This window comes from Passer montanus, unplaced genomic scaffold (assembly GCF_014805655.1).
Source record: "Passer montanus isolate IOZ18808 unplaced genomic scaffold, ASM1480565v1 scaffold20, whole genome shotgun sequence".
In the NCBI taxonomy this organism is placed as follows: Eukaryota; Metazoa; Chordata; class Aves; order Passeriformes; family Passeridae; genus Passer; species Passer montanus.
The window spans coordinates 3,626,395-3,639,274 of record NW_024366592.1 but is presented as its reverse complement, the minus strand read 5'-3'; the positions used below and the strand labels follow the sequence as shown (position 1 = coordinate 3,639,274).

General features: G+C 46.5%; 1 protein-coding gene across 3 annotated transcripts in view; it reads left to right on the top strand.

Moving 5' to 3' along the window:
* WNT5B (Wnt family member 5B) overlaps positions 1–12,880 on the top strand; it is a 65,234-nt gene that overhangs the window by 5,658 nt on the left and 46,696 nt on the right. The window contains exon 1 of one of the 3 annotated variants that reach the window (XM_039707958.1): positions 7,711–7,740. The exons of 1 other annotated variant lie outside the window; for it this stretch is intronic. In XM_039707958.1, coding sequence (XP_039563892.1) covers positions 7,717–7,740 — 24 coding nt within the window. In that variant the 5' untranslated portion in view covers positions 7,711–7,716. Of the gene's footprint in view, positions 1–7,710; positions 7,741–8,178; positions 8,302–12,880 lie in introns of those variants that run through there. One more of the 3 variants, XM_039707959.1, reaches the window with a different exon arrangement.

Sequence of the window (12,880 nt, the reverse complement as noted above, 5' to 3'; positions counted from 1 at the left end):
CTGCCATTGTTTAACTGAGTCCTGAAGCATTGTAGCACCTCTGTTATGGACAAGTTGGAGCTGTAAAGCAAATTAAATGAGAATCTCCCTTGCCTAGCTGGAAAACCTTTCTGAGCTTTGTTATGTATCACAGAGTGTCGAGAGAGACATATGAGCCCAAGCATGTCTTCATTAATGGAACATTTTTCAGAAAAAAATAATTTTGTGACTGTCAGGTTCATTACTCCCTGAGGTGTTCCTGAGTACTTCGAAATTGTCTCCGATCATAAAAAATTGACACTGTACAAAGGCAAATTAAGTTCCATTTTTTCCCTCCTCTGTTTTTACAGCTCAAGCAATTCTACAGGTTCCTTTATTATATTCTGTGGCTCAGATTTGTTAATAATTACTGTAAATACTGGTCCTGGCAGCACGTCAGGGTTTTGTTTAGTAAATATCTTGCCATTATAATTTCTGTGTCACAGCTGGGAAGGTTTGTAGTGTCCTGTGGCTGTCATCACTGTCAATTTTGCCCAGTTTTGCATCTCTGAAAACTAACTGAAGCTTTACAGCCTTACACTGAGATGATGCAGATATTTATGGGGTAGCCCCATTATTCTTTACACTGCAGTGGAAGTTTCTGGTTTTAGACCAAGATGTCAGCTCTTGTTCCCATGTGTGGTGTGCACAAACCAGGTTTCACAGCAGCACCTGCAGCCTTGTGGGTGGCTGCAGCTGTTATTCCACCTGTGGAGATTTCACAGCCTGGGGTACAGGTAGAGTGCAGTGAGTGCTGCTGTGAACTATGACCAATTACCTGTCCTGATTTCTCTTCTGTTTTTTTAAACTATTCCCCATTTCCACCTATTCTTAACTAGCTGTTTGGGAGTTTTGCCAATGTTCAAAATGAACTTCTAATATTTATTTTTTTTTTATGAATGGCAAGGAGGTTTTTCGGCTGGGTGAGCTTGGTAAGTTCAGCACTGGCTTTGTTCAGTTTTTCCTGAAGCTTCACAGGCTCTTTCAGCATCTCTGCTGTTTTCCAAGGAGCCTGCTGGAAGGCTCAAAAGCTCTGCTCCACAGCATGCTGAGAAGATGTAAAGGTCTGTATTTCTGCACAGCAGCAGTTACACCCAGTGGTATAAAACCCCATTGCAGGTAACAACCCAAACTTTTGTCTACAAGACACGTAAAACTTCTTTATCTTCCAGGAAAATGGTGCCAATTAGGTCAGGCTCACACACCAGGAACAATTTACTGTCTGAGTTTGGCCTCTTGTGTTAGACTGTGTCTGTGCCACAGCCTGTGAAAGAAGGGGAGCCACAGCATTTTCTGTGGGCACAGCTGTGACCATGGAGGCATCTTTGTCTGCACAGCTGACACTGGGCTGTTGGCAGGAGTGTGTATATTTTTTTTTTTAATTTCTTGAACTAAAAAAAAGTTTAGAGGGGTGACCTTGAAAGTCTGGACCAGGCCCTGCGTGGAGGGGCCAGGTAATGCTTTCAAGCAGGCATAAAACCAAGCTAGAAGCAATAGGAATAGCAGTTAAGTTTAGACACAGTTTGTGCTACCTAAGCCTTACTTTGGTTTATGGACAAGGCTGAACTGGGAAATGCGTTTTAAATACATTAGAGAGAAAGTTCTGTCAGTTTCTTGCTGTTTTTCAGAAAGTTCTGTCAGTTTGTTGTTGCTTTTGGTAAACCTGGGTGAGGTCTGAGCTGGCAATGCTGGTGCTTCGTGCAGTCCATCCCAGCTGGGCAGATGGAAGCTGGCCACCAGGATGCCTCAGAGCAGGCATGGAAAGCTTTTTACCTCTACCAATTCCTGCACCTGCCTGGGGCAACAAGGAATGTTATCTCTTACTTCCCAGCTGGTTCAGTAACTCATTCTTCCTCCTGATGAAAGAAGTGGTGATCTTGACAAAGCCAAAAACCTTTGTCCACAGCCAGGGATAGGGTTCAGTCCTGTGGGAATTGTGGCTCACTGACACCTTGGGACAGGTGTCAGAGGCTGCCTTGGGGTGGTCATAGCTTCCTAAACTCAGCCTGGGGTTGAAAGAGCTCCAAAGCAGCACCCATTCCCAAGATGTAGAGTGACATCCACAAAGTCCATCAGCTCGCAGGTGCTGTCTGATGTTAAAAGCTCCAGAGATGCTTGAATATAATCTGTTCTCCATTTGGTTTCAGGCAAATGCTGCTGGCTTGCTCAGTCAACAGTTGTGACTCCACCTAAATACATTTTACTTTTCCCTTCAGCTGCTCTGTCCACATGTACAGAAGCCTTTGGCCTTTGATGCCAGCATCATCACATCAAATTCATCGCCTGGTCCTGTCACTCCTGCCTTGGCAAGGCTTTCTCTTGGCATACCTCAGCATTGTGCTGGCTGGATCTGCCAGACTGTCCTGATGAGTGGCAAGTGACTAGTCCCTGTAAATTGTGCTGTGCCCTTGTCCCGTGGGTGTGAAGCAGCAGGTGACAGGGAAATGCTGCTTTCTGTCATTGTCCCTGCCTCCACAGCAGCCTTGTTCCTGCACAGGGCAGAGGGTGCTGGTAGCTGCACACCTAAAGGTGTCTGCACAGAAATTTTGTGGGTTACTGAGGCTGGAGTTAGGTTTTTGTTTGTAGGGTTTGTTTCTGCAAAGGAATAATATCAAATAAGTAATGAGTTTTTAGAGGTTAGTGTTTCCAGAGTCCCACTTGCCTTTTCCTCTCCAAGGTTTTTCAAAGCCAACCTTTGGAGAGAGATGTGTAATCTTGTATGCTGATGAGGAGGAGATGCTTTGGAGGGCATCCAGAAGTATCTGCAGACCCCACTCCTTCTCTGTGTGCAAAGTGAGTTTCTGTTTGCTACTCATCTGACACCTTAGACCATTTCCCTAAATTAAAATAGCTAATCACTCTGTAACAGTTCAGGTTCCTACAAAAGTCTGGGTGCTGGTGTGTTCCTGGACTTCTGTAAGGAATCTCCAGTGTGTCCCCAGTGTGGATAACCTCAGTGCAGGCATCCATATGCCTGGAGCCAATGTCCAGTCCTCAAGCAGCACAACAAACAAACACAGAGCTGGTGAAATGAAAAAGAGCTCCCAGAAGAAAACATGGTTTGATCTTAATTGAAATTTTCAGAAGAAAAACATGCTTTTCTGTAGTGATGTTTCAAAACCTAATGATTTCTGTTTCCAATTGACATTTAAATGTCATTTTATGTTGATATCCAGAACAATAGTTTAAATTTCACGTCAACACCCAGAATCTCTCCTTTTGGATCAACATTTCATTTTCACAGCATCACAGGTTGGAAGGGACATAAAGGATCATCTGATCCAGCCCTTCTTGGCAAAAGCACAGTCTGAACAAGATGGCCCAGCACAGTGTCCAGCGAATCTTGAAAGTGTCCAGTCTTGGGGAATCCACCATTTCCCCAGGGAGATTATTCCAAAGGCTGATTGTTTCCATTGTGTAAAATTTTCCATTTCTGTCCAGTTGGAATCTCCCCAGGAGTAACCCATTACCCTGTATCTTTTCCATGTGGCTCCCTGTAAGAAGGGAGTCTCCATTTTCTTTGTAGCCACTGTTTAAATACTGGAAGATGGTGATAAGATCACCCCTAAGCCTTCTCCTCTCAAGCCCCTCTTCTCTCAGCCTCTCCTCACTGTCAGGCTTCCCACTCCTTTTGCCATCTTTGTGGCCCTTCTCTGGACCCTCTCCAGCCTGTCCACATTTTTTTTTTTCTTTTTGCACAGCAGGGATGAAAATGGAAGACAGGATTCCAGGGCCCATACATTTGTACAGTGCTGGTGGACAGAGAGAATTCTGCTAAAACATTTTGAATGTTTTGTTTCTACCAATAATGTCTTCCTTCCCACCCCTGCATTTTCAAGAGCATTTGGAATTGTTCATACCATGAAATAGTGTAATGTTTTGACCTTTCATCTGCATTTGGGATGCAGGCAAATGCTGAAATCCCAGCCCTTCTTGGGGAACTGAGATTCTGTTCTCTGACCAGATCCACAAAAGTGTATTTCCACTGGTTTTGCTGGCTGGCTCCTTCAATACTTTGTCAGTGATGACTTGTAATTCAGTGCAGATTGGACCCGTGGTGCATCCACATGGCTGGAGAGGCTGAGGGCAGTTAATCTTTCTTGCTCTGTGTTGTGCTTTCAAATTAATACCCAGATTTCTTTCCAAAGATAAATTTTCCCTCTGAACCAGCATTTGGTAGCACGCTGCACAGCTGCCTGATCCATGTTCCATGCACACATGACGATCCTGGTGCTCTCCCAGTCTAGCTACAAACTGTTGTATGAAATCAGGATGTTTTAAAATTTAAGACAGTTTCTGGTTCATCTATTGTTTGCAGCCTCACAGCTTGCCATATATCTTTCTCCTCAGAAGTTCCTTTTCCCCTTGCCACCATTGTGGGGAGGTTTTTCCTGCCGGGCTCTGTGCAGTGTGTCTCTGAAGCAGTTTTATGGTGTTCCCCAGAAGCGTGCTTTTGTCAGGCTGCCTCAAAGTGTCATCCAGAGAAAAGCCTCTGAAGCAAGAAATGTCCTTTTCTGTCTGGCTTTGAGGTGTTATCTCCCCTCTTCCCAGATGCAGTTGGCTCCATCTACATCCCTAAGCTGTTTTGTTTGGAGTGAGGAGAGCTCAGAAAATCAAGGGAGGCCACACACATAAACAACTATGTGTGAAATCAATTAATCTAAACGAGGGGGAGATTTGTTCTTGTAGGAGAAAAGCCTGGTTCTCACAGAAACCTCTCCCGTGTATGGCAGGGCTGTTACAAACATTACATCACTGGAACAGTGATGAGCTAGGTGAGTATTTAACATTTTTGGCCAGTATTTAGAGGAATAGTGGTGTTTGATTGTGTTTGAAGAGCTTACTGTGCTCTTTGTATTGTAACAAGTGATTTTCATTATGGATACAGTGGTAGCGTGCTAAAGCACTGAAGAGACCTGAATTTTGAAAACTTAACTTCAAATATTTTCATCATAAATTTGGTTCCAAGCATTGCACTCACCAGTCAGGGATAAGAAGCTATGCCTGTCATTCCTCTGTGTTTGGGTAACAGACATTGTCAGTGATACATACACAATCTATAGGATAGGAATGACTTGCAGGAGTTTTGAAAACAATATTTCGACCTCTAATTAGAGAAAAATCTTTTATTGCTTCTTAAAAAGTCTGATAAGAAAAAGAGGCTTCTTCAGCTCTCCTGCAGGAGGAGGTTTATTCACATGTCAGCACATTGTGGTCCTCTGCTTAGGGTGCCCAGGGGTCAGTAACTACAATCATGTCCCAGTCTCACTCTGCACATCTTTAAATAATAGTCTCCTCTCCTGGCTGTCTGGGGCAGCAATAACATGAGCAAAAAGCTGTGCTTGGCCTCTCTTGGCTGAGGGAAGGACGTGGATATAAGGCCTGAAGAGAGCACACTTTAGGGGAAGGGAGTGGAAGTCTGGGAGACAGGCACTCCACTCGGCCTCTTAAATCGTCACAGGAGAGGGTGAGGTAGTGCAAGTCTGAGAAACCAAAAGTCTCTGTGCTTGGAGTGTTACTCAGACATTAAAGTCTTATCATGGCCACAAATCTTCCCTGACTCCACCTTGCCTCCCTTTTGGGGATGAGGGAGATGATAAGAGAAGTGGTTTTGTGTTTTGCACTGAGGGCTCCTTGAGGAATCACGCTCTGCTTGGGCCAGCTCGGAGCTGAAGGTTCATCCTTTGGAGTGAGAGTTTCCCAAAGACTTGAACTAAAGCCAGCCCTGTTAGGCAGAGCTGCAGCCAGGGGTCTTGACAGGATACTCCTGTTCACACAGCTTTATGTTTTGCTGTGATTTCTTCATTCATTTCTAGTATGCAATGGATCATCTTCCTGATTTGAGAAGTCTTCTATGCCTAAGACTTCAGTGTGTAATTTCTTCAGCTGAGGCCAGGAGATTGCCCCCCATGGAAGCCAAGAAGATGCCCTGTGTTCCTGTGTGGCAGAGAGCCCTTCTGGAGAAGGCAGACAGCCCTCTTGTAGCTTTCTGGCTGGAAACATCTCTGGTTCATCACCTGGTACAACCAGCTGGTGCCAAAACCCTGCCTGGTGGATGCTTCTGAGCAGCCTTCTATCATTCTAATCACAATAATTCAGCTTGTTTGTTATCTGATTTGATGGAGGCTGAGGGGAGATCACTTCCCAGGGCCCTGAGGGCAAAAGCTTAGCTTCCTAGAGCTACATTTATTTTCTAACCCTCCCACAGCCCTGGGGGATCCCCTGGAAGTATCTTGCAGGGGAGGTGTCTTCTGAAATACACCAAGACATTTGCAAGTTTGTTGTCTATACACCACTGAAATTCCTCTCCCTCGGGCACTTTTCTAGATCCCAAAAGTAACCAGTGTGCTCCTTCAGGCACCCAAGTGTCACTGTTCAGGTGGCTGGTTTTCCCTGTTTCACATCCATGGGAGGAGATTCCACGCTCACATGTACTGATGCTCGTGTGGTGTTTGCACCATTTTCCCTCACAAGCCTCTGGGGAAAGATGCTGGTTTTGTCTGACTCTCAGATGGAAATGCAAAGAACACCCCACAACACAAATAAGTTAAACTGCTAATTTCCAGGACATAATTACAACTGTTGGATTTGCTGCCTGACCTGAAAATAAAACTCCTCTTATGAGGTTTCCTTGTTTTGGGGCTTTATTTGTTTGTTTATGTTCAACAAAGCAAGTGAACAAGAGCCATGCTGCTGAGTAGGTGAGGATGGTTTGCCTGGTTTGTTTCCCTGTGTCCTGCCTGGATTCTGCTCAGCCAGTTGTGCCCCACACTGTGCCTTGGGAGGGGCATACTGGGCTAAATATATCTGTACTGCCTGTGAAATGCAGTATGGGGTGCTGCGTCATTTGGTGGAGTTCACTTGGAAACTAAGGTGGGAAGCCAGCTTTTATTTTCAGCCTTGGGTCAGTTGTCTCACCCAGATTTTTAGTCTTGATCGGGAGTTTGTCCTTGCAAGACAGACATACAACCTGCTCTCTAAATAAAAAGCCAAGCTCATTGCAGTGACAAAGTCACATTGGGGCAACCATATTTTTCTTGCTCAGCAACCAGATTTACAGTCTGCGAGGTTGTTCAGATAGATTACCTTGAAAGCAGCAATGAAAGTCATAGCTCAAATATCATGGCTTAATGAGCAGAGGAGCTGGTGTGATGCTGTGGGCTCTAAATATATCAGAAAGAACCCCAGCCCTGGCAGCACACTGACAGCTGGAGACCTTGGGCTTTCACTGGTGGTGGAGCAGAAATGTATCCTTCCACAAAATGTGTGAGGAACAGATGCAGCTTGGTGACTAAAGACGGCTTGGGTTTTGCAGTTTTTAGTTCTGCTTTTTGGCTTGTCTTCCCCTGCTGTTTCTTCTAGAGCAGTGGGAGTGATTTCAGGAGAAAGGAAGATATTCCTGGGGTGTGGAAGTGCCAAGGGGGGGACACAGCCCACCTGAGCTTGCTGTGGTCTCTGCCACATCTAAATAACAGCAGCAGGGCACTGTGGCTGCATTGGTGACATAAATCTGCTGGGGCTCTAGGGGACATAGTCAGGCAAACGAGTGGGTGGAAAGCCCTGCTCTTTCTCCATGAGCTCTCCAGGGTCACCTGCCTGCACATCTGACATGCTGCAGTCACTTCTCTGGCAGCTGAATATGTTTTTCAGTCTTCTCCCTTATGCCACTGTAAGTGAGAGGAATGTCAGTATTGCTGTATGAGTGTCATGCTGAAAAAGGAGGTGAGGAAACTCTTCAGTGTAAGATTTTACATTTATCTAGGAGGATAGTAACTATGGGAATTAATTTCTGTCTGTGTAGTGCCTAGCACACTGGGGGCCCCTGAATATTCCTGCAGCACAAGCCACACTTTGTGGATCAAAGGCACAGCTTTGCTGGCAGAGAGCTCGTGGCACTCCAGGGTCCTGGTGTAAAGTGAGAGATCCAAAGGCTCTGGAAGGGTCAAACTTCATGCTAATGGCAATGAAGGCTTCCAGATTTCACTTGCAGGATTCAGTGGTGAGGGTGAGGGCTGGGAACTGAGGTTTATGGGGTTAACCCAGCCTCTGTGACTTCTGTTAAGCCTGATTGGCTCCTTTCCTTAGTGGGCTTTACCTGGGCACTGACAGCTGTGAGCAGCCGAGAGTGCAAATGATTACAATTGCCATTTAAACCAGCCCAGGTGTAGTTTATCCTCTGTTACTCAGGAGTGTGAGAGAGCAGAGAAGTACTCCTCTTTAGCTTCATTTGTGGGCTCTGTGTTTGGTCCTGAGTTTTGGCTGTCCATGGCTCATAGGAAGGTGGTAAGTAATTGATCAATGCTGGCAGATCTTGTAAAAGTTTGGTAGCTTTTGATGTCCTTGAGTTTCTTGTACCTTATTGCTTGGTGCCTTACAGTGTGTTCCAGCTGCTTTCAAATGCTGTGGGTGCAGACTTAATATTCATGGCTTTTAATATTCATGGCTTTTTATTCAACCATTATGTGGCAATGGCAGTCTGCATGATGTGTCAAAAAGATGCCTCTGTTAGGTGAGGAGGTGCCACATGGCAGTGTGTGTCTCACTTCAGACTATTAACTAAACCACAGCAACATGCAATTAACCATTCAAAAATCAGTGTTGACCCTGTGTGAAGTTTGCTCCTCTCCTACTTTCTCCTCAAGCCCTTTTCCCTGTGGCTGTCATTGCTGTGGATCTCCTCCTGGCCAGGCATTTTGGCTGTCCCATGTCAGTGGGCAAGCTGCAGCTCAAGTGGGTTTTGCAGAGCATCTGTGGCCTTGCCTGAAGTCTGGGGAAGGTGAAATTTGCTGAATTAGTGAATCAGTCACTGTCCCTGCACAGGTGGCAGGCTGTGTGAAACCCAGCGATAATGCTGGGCTCGTGAGGACAGCATGAGGTTTTTACCCTTTAGTAGTGATGTTGATGCTCCAGCTGGAGTTTCTGAGTTACTCTGGGAATACTAAAGGAATGTGGTGTGTATTTCAGTATGTAAATCTCCCCAGTCCTTAGATCCTGCCTGCAAAGGGCAGCTGATCTTGGGATGCTGGGTACCAGATCTGCAGGTTCCCAATCCTCTCTGCAAGGCAGGGCCAGCAGCTGTGGTGGGCAGGAAAAACCTGCACCCTCCACTGGTTCTGCCCCTTGTTCCAAGTGACAGCATGAAGCCATGTCCTGGCAACCCCTGCTCTCCATTTGGCTTCCACATGGACCTCTCATTGTGGTGTCTTTAAGGGAACATCAGATGAGCTCAGGGCTGCAGGTTTGGGGAGCAGCCCAGCCTTAGAGGAGCAATTCATTCAGCCGTCCCAGCTGACCGTGGTCTTCCCTGACCTTGGTGGGCATTGATTCAAGGGGATGGGGCAAGAACAGAAAAGCAGCTTTGAGTCTGGAAAAAGCAGGGACAGAAAAGGAAATGAATAGGGATGTGGTAACCCAGATGGGATATGGCACAAGAGAAGCAAGGTTTGATCATCCACCCCAATATTGACACTGCTACCCTGGCGAGCCTGGCACAAAATCACATAACCAGTGGGCAGTGGTGTGTGGGGAAGGAGGGGATGTGGTGACACAGAAAATTAACTCCACTCCATGCGTTTTTCTCTGCTTTTTCTCATCCTGCAAAAAACAAAGTGGGGCGTAACTTTTTTTATTCTTCAGTCATTAATGAGCCATTGTTCCAGAAAAAAAAAAAAGAAAGAAAGCAGGGAGTCTTATCATGGGAGAAATTATCTTTCTCATGGGATATAAAACTTGGTGTGTAAATGGATCATCCTGGCACTGATGCTGATCCTGCCCAGGTCTGACTGTACAGCACTTAATGTGCAACACGTGATAATTCCTTCTGTAGTTGCAGTAGAAATCTCTCATTTCCTAAACAAGCGTGCTGTGTTCCTGTGTCCTGCTAAGCTGCTGCTGAGTGCCACCCCAGCAGCCCTGCCTGAGCAGCCTGCCTGCTTTGCTGGGTGGTTTGGAGCCCTTTGATGGCAGGCGCTATTTAATTATCAGTGGTGTTATGTTCCCAGAGCTCGCTACATGAAAGCAAAATACCGGCAGCCTGTAATTAATCTGAGCTAATGTGCCACTGTTTACACTCCATCTCGGAAACCAGACAGATGTAAGAAGACACCCAGCCTTCATCTGGGATCCTCCCAGGTTATTTCTGAGCTATCTTGGGAGAGCTGCGCTCTGTCTGCCCACCCCACAAGTCCCTCAGAAATGAGTGCCTTTAACTTTTCTCGGGAATGAGTGGGAGACTTTGTTTCCTAGCAGGGAGCAGGGTTAATGCCTTTTTGCTGCCTTACCACAGCCGAGGCTGGCTGGCACGGGCTGGGAGCAAATAACTCCTGCAGTAGTCGTGAATTGTGCAGTGTGAAAGGGTGAAACAGAATCATGAGGTTGGGAGAGACCTCTAAGATCATCGAGTCCAACCTATGCCCTGACACCTCAACTCAGAATCTGGGCTATAGCACCAAGTGCCATGTCCAGCCTTTTGTTAAACACATCCAGAGATGCTGATTCCACCGCCTCTCTGGGAAGAGCATTCCAGTAATTAATTATTCTTCCAGTGAATTTTTTTTTTCGATATGGATAAAAATCTTGCAGACAGTGTATTAATTTTATTCTGGCTCATTTAGAAGGTGTGTGGGGCTTCCTTCTCCTGGACAGTCTTCCAGCTGTAGCCAGTTAAAAGCTCTTCCTGGCCCTATAAACCTCCAGTGTCTTCCTGGGAGACATCTGGCAGTGGACACTAGCTCAGAGGAGTCACTGCCTAAGCCTTGTACTCCAGAACATCTCTGCATTGAATGATTGCAGGGATCAGAGGTGGCCACGGCTTTCTAACCACCTGAAGGCTGGAATGTAGGATATGAGGCTGCTGGTTTTTTCCCTGTGGACTGTAGGTTCAAGGTGACAGTTGCCCACCTTGTCTCCCCTGTCTGTGTTACTCTTTGCCAGCCGTCTGCTCCAGCGTTGTGGTGGACAGGTGACCTCTGCAGGTCAGAGCTGCAGGAGGAGATGTTCCATCATCAGGGCCTGTGCAGATCCATCCTCCTGGGGAGCAGTGCATTTTAGGTGTTCTCACAGGCATCTTTGTTCAGCAGAGTGTTTTCATTCAGATTCAGTGAGTTGTTAGCAGCTCAGTCGTGTGGGTTTGTTAGCAGCTCAGCTCATGCTGGGTTTGACTTTTCTTGGTGCTGGGTGTATCTTTGGGCTCTGATTGTGTTCAGTGGACACTGATTTATCCACTGTGGTGCCTTCACACAGTACACTGGCACACTGTGTGCCAGGGCATCCCAGGGGTGCCTGGGACAGGCTCCCTGCTTCCACACCCCAGCATCTTGCTGGGTGATCACAGGGGGCCTGCCAGCATCTCTGGCCTGGAGGGGATTAAGAGTTGTAATATCCAGCAGATGGTGCTCAAAAGCAGATAGCCCAAATAATCAGGTACTGCTGTACCTCTGCATTGCAGTTCTTGGGCAGCAGAGTCCCAGTTCTTGGTGGCTGTGGCAGAGTGAGCTGGGAAGAGCAGACCTGGAGGGGGCTCAGGTGGTGCTGAAGACGTGGCACCCATGCAATAGCACTGAGGGGTGGGGGAGTGTTATTTTGGATTAATTTATATCTGATCCCATGGATGTGGAGAATGCACAGTGTCCTCCTCAAGCGTGGTCTGCTGTGCAGTTTTTCAGAGATAATCCCATTTGCAAGCTCTAGGGCAGCTCAAAGTTGCAAACCACTTGCATGGGTGGTGGGACTGGTGGGGGATTTGCTTCAGAAGTGACTCCCTTGACCTGCAGTGCTAATGTTCCCATGGCTCTGTGCTGGTAGTGGCCAGGTCTGCTGTGAGTCCCTGTCACCTTTGTTGTGCCAAGCCCTTTGCCATGCAGAGTGCAAATCCTTTGGCTGCTCTCTGCTCCAGCCTAAACTGAGCTTATGCCTAAACTGAACTGAAACTCTCTGAGTCAAAGCTTTCAAGTTTGATCACATTTTTTACTTGCCCAAGCTGCAAGATACAGTGCCAAACTGTACCTTGCTCCTGGTTGTGCTGAGAAGAGTCACAAACCTTTTGGTGAACCTTTCAGTGAACCTTCAGCAAGCTTGTGCCAAATCTCAGCTCCAGTGTTTTTCCTCAGTGTTTTTCAGACTGTGTGTTGTAAATGTCACATGGCTCCAAAATGGAGTCCCCAGCACAAATGTAGAATGTGATCAGAGCCCTGGGATTAGGGAAGGAGGAGAGGACGAATTTTTCTTCTGGTAATTACAGGCAGCTGAGTTGCCTGTGGAAAAAAACCTCCTGCTAATTCTCAGCACCTTTTGAGAATTTCCTCTAGAGCAGGCATCACTGAACTCCCTCACATCAAAGGGGGAAATACCTGTCTGGTCCTTAATCCAAGGCTCTCTTGGATTAAAGAAAGATCATAGGTCTTGATTATATCAAATCCAAAGACTTAATTTCTTTCTTTACAAATCTTCCTTATTTTCCCTAATGCCTTTTCTACTGAAAAAAGTCCCAGAATGTTTAATCAGCATGCCTAATTAATAATGCTGTCTCACATAATTCACCTTTATGGCGTTCCCTTACATAGGGTTTTCCACCAGTGTCTTTCAGTGCATTTTACAGAAGAGATTCTTCTCGTGCTCTCCCCTTTGTGGGGAAAGCAAGGGAGAGGAAAAGGTAGGAGAGACCTGCTTAGGTCATGCAGCCAACCAGAGGTGGGGTCAGCAATAAAATTCCATGTTCTTAGTTTTGGGCAGTGCTGGAGCTGTTCCTCCAAGCCTCAGGTGGCATTTGGGAGTGGGTGAAACACAGCAGCCATGGAAGCAATCCAGGACAGAGCAGGGTGGAAGGCAGCGGTGCAATTACTGCACTGGGGCAGCGTTGACTCAG